Below are 14,155 nucleotides of genomic sequence, written 5' to 3'. Positions count from 1 at the left end.
TTATATTAATCCCCTTAATTTAAAAAATCCGTTAAGCAAATATTTAAAAAATATAATTTAAAACTCTTCCGCTATTATTAAAGCCTAGAAGGACTTATTCTATTATTTTATAGTTTTACGGCCGTAAATCCGAGCCTTTAGAATTATTCTAGGGATATTATACTTCTCGGCGGCTTATTTTATTAACGAGCTATTTATAATATCTTAAATCGCGCGTTACAGTGCTAACTCGTTAAGTTTACGGCCTATTAAAAAAAAAAGAAAAAAAAGATAGTATTATTTAATTAATTATAAATCAAAAGCTAACTAGTTTATATACTGATTTATATATAGTGCTGTCAGGGGCTATCTAAATTTAGGGGTCGCCGTTGCATGGGGTGACCGTAGCACCGTTAGCTGGCTTAGTAGTAATAAAGTCAAGCCACCTCCGTATTCCGGCTCTAACGAACAAACATGTGATAAATGTCTTAGCCATCATTGTCTGATGGATGATCTTGCAATCCACTTTGTAAAATGTCTCTGGCTATTAGCACGATTGGTTCATGGCCGTGTTCAAGTCATGATGTCCAAAATTTCCACACTTGCCTTGACTGGGACGAGGATGTCGCATTGTGAACTTGACCCCCCCTGGCCCGACGCCGTGCCCAAGATTGAATAATCGCGATGATCTCGCTGTCTTCCCTCTCCTTGGCCTCTTCCACAAACTCCTCCACAGAAACTCTGGAATCTATTTCGGTCTTGTCGTCAAAAATGCACCGCGCCGGAGAAAGGCTAAGTTATCGGCACCGTAGCTGCTGATGGGGTCCTGGAACCCGCCGGCAAAGTTTAGATAGAGGAAATCGTCCGCCGTCCCTTGGGCTACCGTGGCCGCCTTGGCTTGGCTGTACCAAGCCTTGCTAACGTTGGCCATGCGGTCGTCGTACAGGGCATCTTGCCACCGCGGGGAAAAGAAGACGACTAATGTAGTTTCAGACATCCAATCAGTGACATGTCTTGGCTATAAATGCTCGAAAGGACGTGAAGCGGAAAGGAATTTCTAGCGGTTGGGCTCGTTTACGTACCCATGCGATCAATACGCTTCTTTTCCAGACCCAACAAGTTTCTGCCCCTCTTCAGGCTGTTGGCCGTGACGGCGTCTGGCAGAGGCACGTAGCTCCAGAAACAGTCTAGGTTGGGTATGTCGGCCACCTGGCTGCAGATGCCTTGGGTCACGCTATGCACTGCATTGATGGTGTTTTGATCGTTCTGGAAGGTGATGGTAGCCAGTCCATCTCTGTCGGTGTTTCGATTAGGAAGAATCCGTGATGGTCGAAAGGGGTGGCGAATGTATGGAATGGGGCCTGGGCTCACCTATAGCCATCTGCTTGGGCCGCTTGGGGAACTCCGGACAACACGTTGATGGGCAGAGGTGCAGCTATTGCTATGGTTTGTGGCTGGATCATCAGCAACTCATTAAAGATCGCCGGAGACAAGATGGGGACGGGGGCCATAGACGTCAGGCCCAGGTGGTGCCCATACAGCGCCTCTGCCTGGTCATTCCCATCGCTGCCGAGCTTGAATATGGTCTGCATTCCCGCGCTCTGGTCCTTGTTGTTGGCCTTGGTGTATCTAGTCAAAACCTTCAATAACGCGCTGGTCGTCGAGTCGGTGAAAGCATTGAGCACCTGTCCTGCGTGGTGGCGGGGGCCACCACGCAGCTGGGGCTCAGGACCGAGGTGAACGACCACCGCTTGTTGTTCGCAGAGGCGTAGTCGGCGGTGTTGGGGAGGAAGACGTTCCCAGCCAGCGCGCTCGACAGAGCGTCACACTGGTTTTCCGAGCATTGTGCCCCGCGTTAGCCACCAAGGTGTAAAATGCGCCGTTTTTGCGTGGCAGGGGAGGGGCCAAACCAGGACTTACACAAGATGCCAACGCCATCGTTCTAGGAATGCAGGATCGAGCACAATAACGAACTACAAACAGGTTTCACTGGATGAACAGACCTCCGATTTCTTGATAATTAGTAGCCAGGAGGTTACCTGGGCTCTTCCTATAAACTTACCAGGACATGCAGCGCGACGAGGAGGTAATGTGCCGGCAGGATAGCAATAGTTAGACAGCGGACTGGTGGCGCATGCTTTAGCTCTGATACGATTGGGAACCAGGATGGATAAGTAGTCAGGGTGGTTGTCGAATGGAGCCCAATTGGGTTGTCATCTAGCGGGCTTCCTCGCTGATGTTGGTACAAATGGAACAAATTAAGATACCAATAGCGCCAATGGGGATCGAACTTAACCTCACACGGGAATTACGTAGTAGACACTATCGAATGAAAGCTATTGAATGGAACAAAGTAAAATACCAATAGAGCTAATAGGAACCAAACCTATCTCCATATATGAACCCCTTAGTGCTGCCATCAAAACCGCTACGCCTGAAACTTTCCGCAGGTCCGCATCCGCAGGCCTTGACATGGTCTAACAGTAGTGATGACCTACAAGTAAGCATTGTGGGCTTTGATAACCGGCTTGCGGTCTTCATAGCCAGACAGTCTATCGTATCTCATGCATTTCAAGATTTGTGGAATAGCGAGAAGGTCCGAAGATTCGAGCAGGGACATTGTATAGTTCCTGATCAACATAGATTTTCTGTTAACATTATTACATGGGTGTGTGTCTTATTAGTGTTCCCAGGTGCGCCTAGTACTCTGGTATGCCTAGCGGTCTTACATACTCGATTTCCCAGACTCGGGTTTTTTTCAAATCGATAAAGATACTAAGTAAGAGACGCATATGAAGTAGGGGTTGTTCAATTATTAATGGATAAATATAACTGAGTGAGTACTAGAGTATGTATCCTATTAGCTAAACGGGGTTTTTTATACGACTCGATGATTGTCTGCCTAGACTATGAATAGAAGCCGTTACTTGAAAGCCTAGATGTGATATTATGGAGGAGGTCACAACAATGGTACTCAAAGGGTCGCAGTCAAGAGGCTAAAGGCAAGCCAATCGGATATGTGGCCCAAGGATCTGCATATCGCCAAGTAACCAAACATCTAGTTTCATTTCCCTTTTAGCCTATATACCTAGGGGAATATGACACCCAAAATAATCAGAGCGCCAAAAGAAATCTACTGGGCACCCGCCACTGTTAATTCACATGATTTAAGAAGGCCATCGCACGCAATGGCCATCATAATTCAGAAGTTCCGGTTACTCTGGGGAAGCCTCCTGATTCTGCCACTCATCTATCTGTACTGGCCGAGAAAGTTCTCTCACTTGTTACACACGGGGCCATTGAGGCGCGCCTCCGTGCCATTTTCTAATGGGACAGCCGGGGTGAGTGTGGCTGGGTTACAGAGCATCAAAACAGCAGGCATTTCTGTCAGCTGAGGAGCGAGAGAGACAGAAAGAAAGACATTAACGCTCCGATATTTGCAGTTCTCCAAGATGCTCCTCATCAGTCGCCCGGCACGAACCGATCGCCGCGACGCCATGGTGCTGGCCGCCGCCGTCAGCAACCTCACCTTCGAGTGGGTAGACGGCGTGGACGGGGACACGGTTGAGGAGCGCGTGCTTCCCCCCGGCGACCGACCGAAGCACAAGAGCTCGGACACGGCCGTCAGGGGCTCGTGGCGGGCCCACATGAACGCGCTGCGCAAAGTCGTGGAGGAGGGCCTGCCCAGTGCCCTGATCATGGAGGACGATGTGGATTGGGACCTGCGGATCAAGAGCCAGCTACAGACGTTTGGTGCAGCCTCCAATGCGTGGCTCCGGACAACGAGCGATATGAAGTCGAAACCCCTTGTTGGATTGAGCGAGGCAGATCCCTTGGTCACATATCGACCGAGAAGAAGCGGCGCCGAAGCCAGAGGAAGCACCGGAGCGGTCGGTCGCGAAGATGTGGAACGTTATTCGGTCCTCCTTGATCATGTATCCCCGATAAGCGCACCTGCTTCCTCGGAACGCCCCTACGGTGAAGGATGGGACGTCCTTTGGTTAGCAACACTGCGGCACCGAATTCCCGAACGCCGGGACCTCGCTCCCACCGCCGCCGCTTCGGGTCGTGGTCCCGGACGACCCCACGGTGCCGGCACCGCGTCATCTCAAACCACACCCCTTCGCATCCCACGATGCCCTCGGCGAGCTTTATCCGCCGCACACCCGGGTGGTGCACGCCACGACCTCGCCGGGCACCGCGTGCACGCTGGCGTACGCGGTCAGCCAGCGCGGGGCGCGGAAGTTGCTGTGGCAGTTCGGGCTCGAGGACTTCTCGAGCCAGTGGGATTTGATGTTGGGGAGCTGGTGCGCCGGCGGATACGTGGGCGGGAAAACGCAGGACGAAAACATCAAGAATGACGATAACGATAAACCCCCTGCTGGGGGGACTAGTGGTACCACTGATGGGGTCGACAACGAGACGAGTAGCAACGAAAGAAGAAGAGATGGAAGCAATCGAAGGAGAATATCGCGGCAACATCCAACCTGCTTGACCGTGCAGCCTCCCATCTTTGGCCACTACTTCGCGAAAAAAGGGGCCTCCGACATCCGCGGCCAAGGGGGTGGCTACGTCACCAAGGTCGGCACGCCATATGTGCGCTGGAGCGTGCGCATGAATCTAAACGTGTTGACAGAGGGGGGTACGGCTGCCGACGTTGTCGATCAGTTGCCCGACAAGGGCGAGGCCATGTGGTGACCGAAAGAATAAGCAGAGGTGGCGTGAGCTGTAATATATTGATTGAGACTCCAATGCGTACTCCCATATTAAGCTGGGACGTGGACAACCGGGCTCTCTGCCTATTTCAAGCCTGGCAAGATGGGTCAAACTCGATTATTGCTTCGCTTACTTGGGTCTTCGTGCTACGTCAGTTAGCCTGCTTAGGTATGCCGGCATGCAGTCAATATTGCATGCATGAACATGCTGCACGGTGTCAAAGACGGGTACCTGAAGTGTGGCAAAGTAAAAAGAGGAAAAGGAGCAGCATCCCAGTCAGTTTTGAAGAGCCACTCACGTGGTTCAAGGGCTGGTACCTGCTTTCGTTCAGCTGAGTGTTGCATGAGGGAATTTGTAGTACAAAAGTGACTCTGCTGTTGTGTAACGCCGAGACAGCTAATTGGATCGATCTAGATTCTGAATCGGTCTCTGTGTCCAAAACACACCATATATTCTAGCTCAGCTGGATCATCATCGGGCATTGCGGAACTGGTTTAAGCGAACCTGTAGATGGGGACACTAGCTTGAAGTTCCAAGGCCTCTTCAGACATTAGAGAATCGGGTAGGTTTGGAGGACCCAAGTTTAATGAGCAGATAAAGAGCGGGGTGAGGAGATTACTGACTTTGTAGGTGCTATTATTGCGTATACTGACCATTGGTAGCTCTGGAAACGTATCACACCCTCAGAGGCAGATTGTTTTAACTTACACATGCACCTTTACGATCTCTTGTCATAGTGCTGCTCACAAAGGACTTTGGTAGACAAGCGTTTGGTCAGTTCTAGGCAAGCAGGCGAGGCATGGTCAAGTAAAACCTTGTAAGATTCCGGACCATTGACCGGTGATACACCTCGGAAATATCTCAGCGATGGACAATATGTAAGAACCAACCATGAACTGATTGTGAGTTTGTATACAACGTCGTTGTGGTCTCACGTCTGAAAAGTAGCCGAGTTTCAGTTTACGACGCATCTTCACCTGAATGTTGTGTGGATAGAAATCGAGAAGTATCGTGATGGATTCTCATCTTATTGCTATACTGCCCGATGGAGAATGTTCAAGGGTATTGTGTCTTTATTCGTCTCTGCCTTCAAGGTCTCGAGAAGCTGGTAGTACAACTGTCAGGACAACACGGCGCTGCTTCGGCCCCGAACGGGCATTGATACAGAAAACACCAAAGTTCGAAAGATTCTAGATCTGGCCTCAGCTGTGGGTTCGGACTTTTACACGTGTCTGGGACCCCGAAGGTTATTATACACTCCTCTTTTTGTGTTACCGACCTCATAATTAATTGGTTCTGCTCTGTAACCTTCAGCTGCACCTTTGACTCCTATAGTTCTTGGCATACTGGAGGCTTCTTCGAGAAGGTCCTACGGCCCGGACGCAATGAGTTCTCGTCTGTATAAAGATTGGATACCTTTACACTTCTCTCATTGGGATTCACAACTCAAGCCACATTCTTTCTTTACTCGCAATTCTCTTGAGGCTGGCATTTCCTGAATTCCCAACCATGTCACTCCTTAGCCGAGTCTCCTTGGGTGTACCATTCTTGTTATTCGCGGTTGGTGGACAAGCTAACTGTGATGGAAGCAAGTCAGTATCCCCTTGGATTCCCTCTCAGGCCCGTTGGTTACTAACATATATCCAAAATATAGTTGTATGGGTGGCTCCAACAAGGTCCTGGATCGGCAAGTGTATGTTTCAACCCCTGTTCTATACTTGTTGTTGGTGTTATGGTGGTGGAGATAGCGATGTTGGTTTGAGGGAACTCGCAACGATTCGATCACATCAGAGCTAATATCGATCCAACTTTACAGTCACTACTCTTACGGCCACAAGATTTCCGGGCCACCTCCCATTCCAGGAACAGTGACCGAACTCACGTCCATCACTCCGACCGCGAGCTCAGCCACCGCCACAGGCACACTGGGGAACGGGTCTCACCCAGAAAGTTCCTCGTCCACGGCAGCTTCATCGTCGCCTTCATGGTGGGACTCGGTGATCTCACAGACCACCGGGGGCCCGCCCGCCTCGAACGGCGGCGGGACCACCCCCGGCTACAGCGCATCCGCGCCGCCTGACTTCCCTCCTGGTGGTGACATCAGCTCGCACCCTCCTACCGTAACGGCAACATTGACCGAGCCTTCGCTCACAACCGTGTCCGTTCCAGCTACGTCTAGCCCGACGGGCCCGGGCTTGTCAAGCTCGTCCCCAGGAGGTGGGCCACCGAGTAGTGGAGGACCACCGAATAGTGGGGGGCCGCCAAGCAGTGGAGGGCCACCAAATAGTGATACCGTAACTGCAACACTGACCGGACCTTCGCTTACAACCGACACTGTTACGGAGAGTCAAACAAGCCCGGTCCTATCAGCTTCCTCTGGAGGACCGCCCTTGAGTGACACCGTGACCGCAACGCTGACCGAACCCTCACTTACAACGATCACTGGTACGTTCAGCCAGACGGGCCCGGTCTTATCAGGCCCCTCTGGGGGACCCCCGTTGAGCGACAGCGCAACTGGGTCATTGACCGGACCTCCGCTTTCACCTTCGCTTCCAACCGGCGCCCTTACGTATAGCCTGACGGGCCCGCCCTTGTCAAGCCCTCCCCCGGGCGGGGCTTCGACGAGTGAGACACCCACCACTACCGCCACCATCATTGTCGATTCCTCTTCCGGGGGCGTTCCCCCCACCGGCGGTTCGGACTCCGTGCCTCCGGCAAGCAACACCCATCCCGGCAGCATCTCGACCTTCACCAACACGGTCGCGACAACCACCGACATCGTCAGCACCATCACGGATTGTACTTGGGTGCCTGGACTTGGGCCCGGGGGCGCGGGCTTACCGTCCGGGTGTTCAACATGGGCGTCTCTGGGGTCGCCGTCCGTGACGTTCGTGACAGGGACGACGGACATAGTATTCTCCACCGCTTCTACCGGTGTTCCACCCTTCGGCTCAGCCTCTGTTTCTGTCAGCTCGGTGATCGAGTCCAGCTTGGTGACCATTCCAGTCACATCGGAGACTGCCTTCACGAGCAGCTCGTGGGCGACTCTCACTACACTCGTCACCAGCTTTACTACGCCGGGACCTGGATCCAGTGCGACGGCATCTATCCCGGTAGGCTCCGACACTAGTGCGAAACCACCGAGTATCCCGAGCCAAAGCACTCCGAATAGCAACGGCAATTCCGCTTCAGTGCCCATGTCGACCTCCGGGGTCGCCTCAGTTCCTGTCCCCACTGCATCCTATCCGAATTCAGGTCTTGTTTCTTCGCCATCAAGCTCGTCACCGGGGTCGCCGTCAGGTCCGCCAACAGGTCCGCCATCGGGTCCGCCATTTGGTTCGCCATCAGGTTCGGGAAGCAAGGGACCACCCGATACCGCCTCTGTCCCCACATCGAGCATCAGCGTTTCCGTTTCCGTTTCAGTGTCGGCATCCGCATCCGCATCCGCATCCGCATCCGCATCAGTATCAGTATCAGTATCGGTGTCGAGTACAACCGCCACTCTGACCGAGACTCTGATCAGCGGCTCCCCACCGCCTTTCATGAACAACACGTCAGCGCCCTCCTACCCCATCTCCTCGGCCCCACCAGACACGGCCTTGACTCCTTCGAGCGTGACGGCGTCCGTTACCGAGACGGTGTCCATCACGTCCTCGGCCGTACTCAACAGCCTGCCGCCGCCAACAGGCCCTGATGGTTCCGATACATCGTGCAGTCTCACTACCTTCTCGACCTCGGTGGTGCCGTCGAGAAGTTCGCCTCCCGATGACGGCTCGCCCGACACGACATGCACCACCTCGTCTACCCCGACATTGGTCCACTTTGGAAATATCACCTCGGTAATTCCCACTCAGGGCCCTGGTGTTGGTATTGGCGGCGGCGGCGGTGGTGATAATGGTGCATCATTCTCATTGGGCGATGGAACTGCTACTGCCAGTGCTACTGGTGCTGATGGGTCATCGCCGTCCGACAGTGCAAGCTACCCCACTTACCTCACCGTCTTGAGTTCCAGCTCTTCCATTCTCACCGTGGCAAATCCGACACCTACCGCCTCCGCCTCCGGTGGCTCCGACAGTTCAGGAGGTCCAAGTGATTCGGGCGCCTCCTCCACCTCCAGCGCGCCGACCTGCACGCCCACTCAGGACACCGCCATGATCGACAACGGCGGTTTCGAGCGCGGCCTCAGCCCCTGGCAGGTCGGCGCCTTCGAGCCCCTGCTGACGGACTACTACATCACCCAGCCGGACGTGGGATCCGGGTCCGACGGGTCATGCCGCTCGCTGGCCGTCGACCTCATGAACGGCGGCGACAACTGGGGCGCGCAGTGGTGGGACTTCGAGCTGCGCCACCCCGTTGTGGTCCGCCTGGACCCCTCGCCGCAGCGTTACGTCCTGTCGTTCAGCCTCAAGTTCGCGATCGCCAACCAGGCGCGCGTGGAGGCGGTGATAGACGGCGTGACGGTGGCGACGGTGGTCGCGGAGCGCGGGGCCGACAACGGCGGCGACGGTGGTGCGTCGTGGACGCGGTATGGCGTCGTGTTCGAGGTGGGCGCCCGCCGCCAGTTCGCAATATCGGCGTGGCATGTCTACCTCAACGGGGCCAAAGAGAACACCGTGTGGATGGACGGCATGAGCATGGAGCCCTACATCGCTTCCGTGCCGTCCGGTGAAGGTTCTAACCATACGACGCTCGCGACGCCGTCGTCGCGGCTGCCGTTGGCGGAGACGGCGGTGATGCCTGTCCAGACCACCATGGGTCCGGGTATGTGAAGAAAAAGGGGGGTTGAGACTGAGTGTGAGTGGAGTGAGTGAGACCGACTGCTGGGGGTTTAATTGGGCACCTTCTTGACTCTGGCAACATATTCTTCAATTTCTTCTTGGTTTGCTTGGGCCTGGCACATCTTTGACTTCCGAGTTTAGAGTTTAGATGGCGATACCAGACGCCTGTGCTCTTTTTCTGTTTCTTTTTTTTTTCCTGTTTCTCCTTTCTTCATTCGGCTTATGGTCGAGCAACACCTCCCAATCGTTTTTCTACCTACTTGGCACACTTTAATGCGTCGAACATTACTGTACTTGAATATCGATGTATCTAGAGGATTAAATAACAATACGTATGCGTACCTACCTCAGAAGTTTCGTGATCCTGCAGGCCTTAGGTTAGGTAGCGAGCATTGGGCTGGACTTGCTGGAGGCAGGAGCAGTGCCTGGACGGAGTAGCTTCCCTGCCATCCGCTTTCCCCACCAGCCCACTAATTTATTAGCTTGGCCGATCACAACACAACAAGCAATCGGATGCAACCTTACGTCGGCGCATGAACATCGACGCAACTACCCGTGTAGCCCGAGTTCCGAGCTTGTTATGTTTGTTTCAATGAATTACCCGTACCTTGCGTGGGCATCCTTCTGCCGGCACGCACTTTGAGGATGTGAAACGAAGTACCTAGGTTATACGGGTAAAGCAAGCATTTGCCCTTGCCGAATGATGAGCAACTTCAATCCGAGTCATCTTGCTACATTGGAGGATGTAGACGAATGGCTGAATGGCCTTGTCTGCGGGGACCGTTGCATCGGCTAGAATGATGACTCGGTCAAATGAAAGCAGCATACCTACCGAGATCTGCAGCCATGGTGCATATACAGTACATGAGCAACGTCTGTTGCCTGATCAGGAAGGAGCGAGGCCATTCGACGGCCAAAAGTTGCAGTAGCGATGGTGTCCTGCATAAGCACTTGCCATGGTCGACGTCACGCCGTTTTGTCTCAAAAGCTCCCCCGGTCGGTCGATCATCCTTCTACCTAATTGGTGAGGGGTTGGTGATGCTGCACAAATAAAACCATCAGGGCCTTCCTCCGTATGACCAACCCATTTCATTGCATGGTTTGAGGACGTCTTTGATTCCTCAGCAGTCTTCTTTTATTAGACCATTCTCTTATTAGAAACCCGTTCGCAGACCAGCAGCAGTATGAAGCTGTCACTGCTTGCATTTGCCCTGCCTTTGGCAGCGGTGGCTGGCGCAAGCCATCAGCCCATGCATTTGACGCGCCAGGCAGAGTACAAGAAGCGAATGGATGCACGGATGGAAGCTATGAAGCTGGAAACCACCCCGTACGATATTACCAAGAGACAGCTCAGCTCCCAGTTCCTCAACGACAACTCAACAAGTGAGTGCGACCAGCTCACAGCTCGTGGGATATGCCTAGAAAGCTAACCCGAAACCTCAGAATTCGCCGTGGACGGCAGCAAGCTACCAAACATCACTTTTGACATTGGCGAATCCTACGCAGGCAGTCTTCCTATCGGTTCATCCAACGCCTCCGAGCTGTTCTTTTGGTTCTTCCCATCAGCCGATGCATCTGTCAAGAAGGAGATCGTGATCTGGTTCACCGGCGGCGTAAGTATCCTGGCCCGACCCATGCTCCCGCGCTTCATGTAAGCTAACATCTCATATCAAAAAGCCTGGCTGCTCTTCGATGAATGGGTTGTTTTCCGAAAATGGCCCAGTCACATGGATGGCCGGCACATTCGCCCCGCAGTTGAACCCCTGGAGCTGGCACCGTCTGAGCAACGTCGTCTGGGTTGACCAGCCCGTGGGAACGGGATACAGCACTGGAATGCCTACCGCCAACAACGAAACTGACGTCGCCGACCAGTTCCGAGGCTTCTGGCGGAACTTCGTCGACGTCTTCAAGATGCAAGGCTATGCTGTCTACATCACCGGCGAGAGCTATGCCGGGGCATATTGTCCCTACATCGCCAGCGGCATGCTGGACCAGAACGACAAGGAATACTTCAACGTCAGCGGAATGCTGATATACGATGGCGTCTATACTGAAGACTCTGTAGCGGAGAATGTGCCGGCTGTGCCCTTTACCGATTCGCTCCCTGGTCTCTTCCCCTTTAATGAGACCTTCAGCAAGGATATACATGATCGTCACCAGAGCTGTGGGTATGCTGATTATCTGGAGAAGTACCTTGTATATCCTGCTTCCGGGCCGCAGCCGCAGCCGGGCGCAATGAATGGCAATGTTACTGTGGAAAAGAAAGGGTGCGCCTCTATCCTCAACGACATCGACGATGCCATAACAGCAATTAACCCGTGCTTCAACATCTACCAAGTCACTAATGGGTGTCCTTTCCTTTACGACCCCACGGGCGGAGTGTACGACTACGTCCCCAACGGCGCGCCCATCATCTACTTCAACCAGACGGCGGTCAAGGAAGCCCTGCACGCGCCACTCAACAAGAACTGGCAGTTGTGCACGGACACGAATGTGTTCCCCAAGGGTGACAACTCGCTGCCGTCGAACCAGCTCGCGATCCCCAACGTGATTCAGCATACCAACAACGTGATGCTGGTGCACGGCGCGCTCGACATGGTGCTTATAGCTAATGGCACGATGCTGGCGGTGCAGAACATGACGTGGGGCGGCAAGCGCGGGTTCGACAGCAAGCCCGAGCTGCCGCTCTACGTGCCGTACCACTCGCCGGGAGACAAGGGCACGACGGCAGGCGCGGGCGTCCTCGGCACGGCGCACACGGAGCGCGGGCTCACGGTCGCGCTCGTCGCCTTCAGCGGCCACATGGTGCCCGCCAACCAGCCCAGCGTCGCGTTCCGCCAGCTCGAGGTGCTGCTGGGCCGCGTGCCCAACCTGCAGTCGCTCGTGCCCTTCACCACGGACGCCAACGCCACGCAACATCCGGCGGCAGACAGTCTGGGCGCTGGTACGGGCCCGCAGGTTTGGCTTGGTGGGAACAGCAATGCTTCCTCGACATGCAATGGTGGAAGCGGAGGTTCAGGTGGGAATGCTAAGGGCACCACCACGAGCGCTGCGGTGGGCAGCTGGACAGGTGCTGGCAGCGCCTGTTTGGGAGCTTCGATTCTGTTTGTCATGATGTGTGGATGGGTTCTCTAATTGATATATGGCCCGAATCAGTCACGGATGGCGTGACGTCTGAGATAGACAAATCCTAGTTCAAAGATCGACAGTATTCCTACTTTATTCGCCAAAAGAATATATATAGCTTAATACCAACTTATATTGGCCGATGAGACTCCCGGGCTTAGAATCTTCGCAAGTCATGCTGATCGCAAAATGCCAAGGATCGCCAGCAAGCATAAGTGAGGAACTATGTGGATGTATCCACCAACATACATCACTGGGATAGCTAGTTGGTAATACGATAGCTGCATGTATATGAATAAGGGTAAATGGGCGCCTGGTCGGCCATGTGATAACTAGCTTATAGCACCGTAATAATATATATACTCTTAATATTTATTAACGTAACGTAGTCCACGGTTTAATTAAATACTTTTTAAGACTTTTTATAATAAAATATAAATTTATTTAACTATTATGCTTAAAATTAATTAAAACTATTTAAAATTATTTTCGTTAAACGCTTTTATATTATTTTAATAAGTACGAGTATTATATCCGAGCTTTCCGTAGATTTTATAGCGTTATAAACGCGTTCTAAACGTTTTTATATAATTACTCCTTTTTCGCGATTAGTTTTATAACTATTTATTAATATTTTTTTAAAACTATAAATCTTTTTTAGCTTATATATAAAGTGATTTTTTATCCTATAGTCGTTTTTGTTTACGGCGGCGCCGACTAAGTATCTTATTTATTACTCGTAATATAGTTACCTTACTTTTTAAAAAAGCGAGCCGGTATATAACTTATATTATACTTTTCGTAATTTAATTAAGTTTAATAAAAATTAATATCGAGGAGTTATTATAATGCCGCGAGATTCGATTTCTTACGTATTCGGTTTAAAATTAAGCTTTAATTAAATTATTTAAGGTTTTTAATTTTTAAAGCATAAATAAGTTAAAAAAGGTCGCCGAAGGCGTCGGCGTATATAGTTTTATATTTAATTATAAAATAATATATTCCGGATTATATAATATAAGTCTTACTTTTTAAAAACTTTTTTAAATATTTAAAACGGTAAAAATCGCTTAGAACGCTTTTATAAACGCTAGTAAAAAGTCTTCTTTTAAAATATAAATAATATACGTTTATATAAAACCCTCGATTTCTTTTTCGTATAACTTTTTTAACGTATAAAAACAGCTAATATTAAAAGGTTAAAGCTTATATAATAAATAAAAAAGTATATAAAGTATAATAATAATAAAGCTTAAAAGTTATTAAGTAATAGCTTTTATAGCTATTAAAAATTAATAAGCGATAAATATTTTTCGTATAAAACTTTATATATTTATTAAAATATCGAATTTAATCTTCGCTTTTTTCGTTTATAGTTTAGCCGTTTTTAATAATTACGATTATTTAATCCTTTAATAATAGGTTATTTTTATATTAAAAAAAGAGGTGCGTTTTCTCGGTAAATATAATATATAGAGGGATAGCGTAATTATATAATCCGACGCCTTAAATAATTATAATTTATTCTTAATTCTTTTATTAAATTACTCTAGGCC

At 51.0% G+C, this 14,155-nt stretch overlaps 4 protein-coding genes across 4 annotated transcripts; 3 read left to right on the top strand and 1 right to left on the bottom strand.

Moving 5' to 3' along the window:
- Window positions 1–727: 727 nt before the first annotated feature.
- PG994_008033 (FAD binding domain protein) lies at window positions 728–1,917 on the bottom strand (the record flags this gene model as incomplete). Its single annotated transcript, XM_066859442.1, has 5 exons — window positions 728–957; window positions 1,062–1,273; window positions 1,351–1,608; window positions 1,665–1,807; window positions 1,900–1,917. The coding sequence occupies 5 exons, from the start codon at window positions 1,915–1,917 to the stop codon at window positions 728–730; spliced, it is 861 nt and encodes a 286-aa protein (XP_066714929.1).
- A 1,514-nt stretch (window positions 1,918–3,431) lies between these two features.
- PG994_008032 (uncharacterized protein) lies at window positions 3,432–4,677 on the top strand (the record flags this gene model as incomplete). Its single annotated transcript, XM_066859441.1, has 2 exons — window positions 3,432–3,914; window positions 3,985–4,677. 2 exons carry the CDS (start codon window positions 3,432–3,434, stop codon window positions 4,675–4,677), a joined length of 1,176 nt encoding a protein of 391 aa, XP_066714928.1.
- Window positions 4,678–6,427: 1,750 nt separating this feature from the next.
- Window positions 6,428–9,464, top strand: PG994_008031 (uncharacterized protein; the record flags this gene model as incomplete). The annotated part of the gene is made up of 2 exons (XM_066859440.1): window positions 6,428–6,447; window positions 6,512–9,464. The coding sequence occupies 2 exons, from the start codon at window positions 6,428–6,430 to the stop codon at window positions 9,462–9,464; spliced, it is 2,973 nt and encodes a 990-aa protein (XP_066714927.1).
- A 1,193-nt stretch (window positions 9,465–10,657) lies between these two features.
- On the top strand, window positions 10,658–12,608 carry PG994_008030 (carboxypeptidase-like protein; the record flags this gene model as incomplete). Its single annotated transcript, XM_066859439.1, has 3 exons — window positions 10,658–10,856; window positions 10,917–11,086; window positions 11,151–12,608. 3 exons carry the CDS (start codon window positions 10,658–10,660, stop codon window positions 12,606–12,608), a joined length of 1,827 nt encoding a protein of 608 aa, XP_066714926.1.
- Between the last annotated feature and the right edge of the window lie 1,547 nt (window positions 12,609–14,155).

Source organism: Apiospora phragmitis (genome assembly GCF_038363925.1).
Source record: "Apiospora phragmitis strain CBS 135458 chromosome Unknown utg000007l:2111988.0-4706623.0:1.0-2598199.0, whole genome shotgun sequence".
NCBI classification, from domain to species: Eukaryota; Fungi; Ascomycota; class Sordariomycetes; order Amphisphaeriales; family Apiosporaceae; genus Apiospora; species Apiospora phragmitis.
Note: the sequence above shows the minus strand (reverse complement) of the source record. Positions and strands in the feature narration are given on the sequence as shown.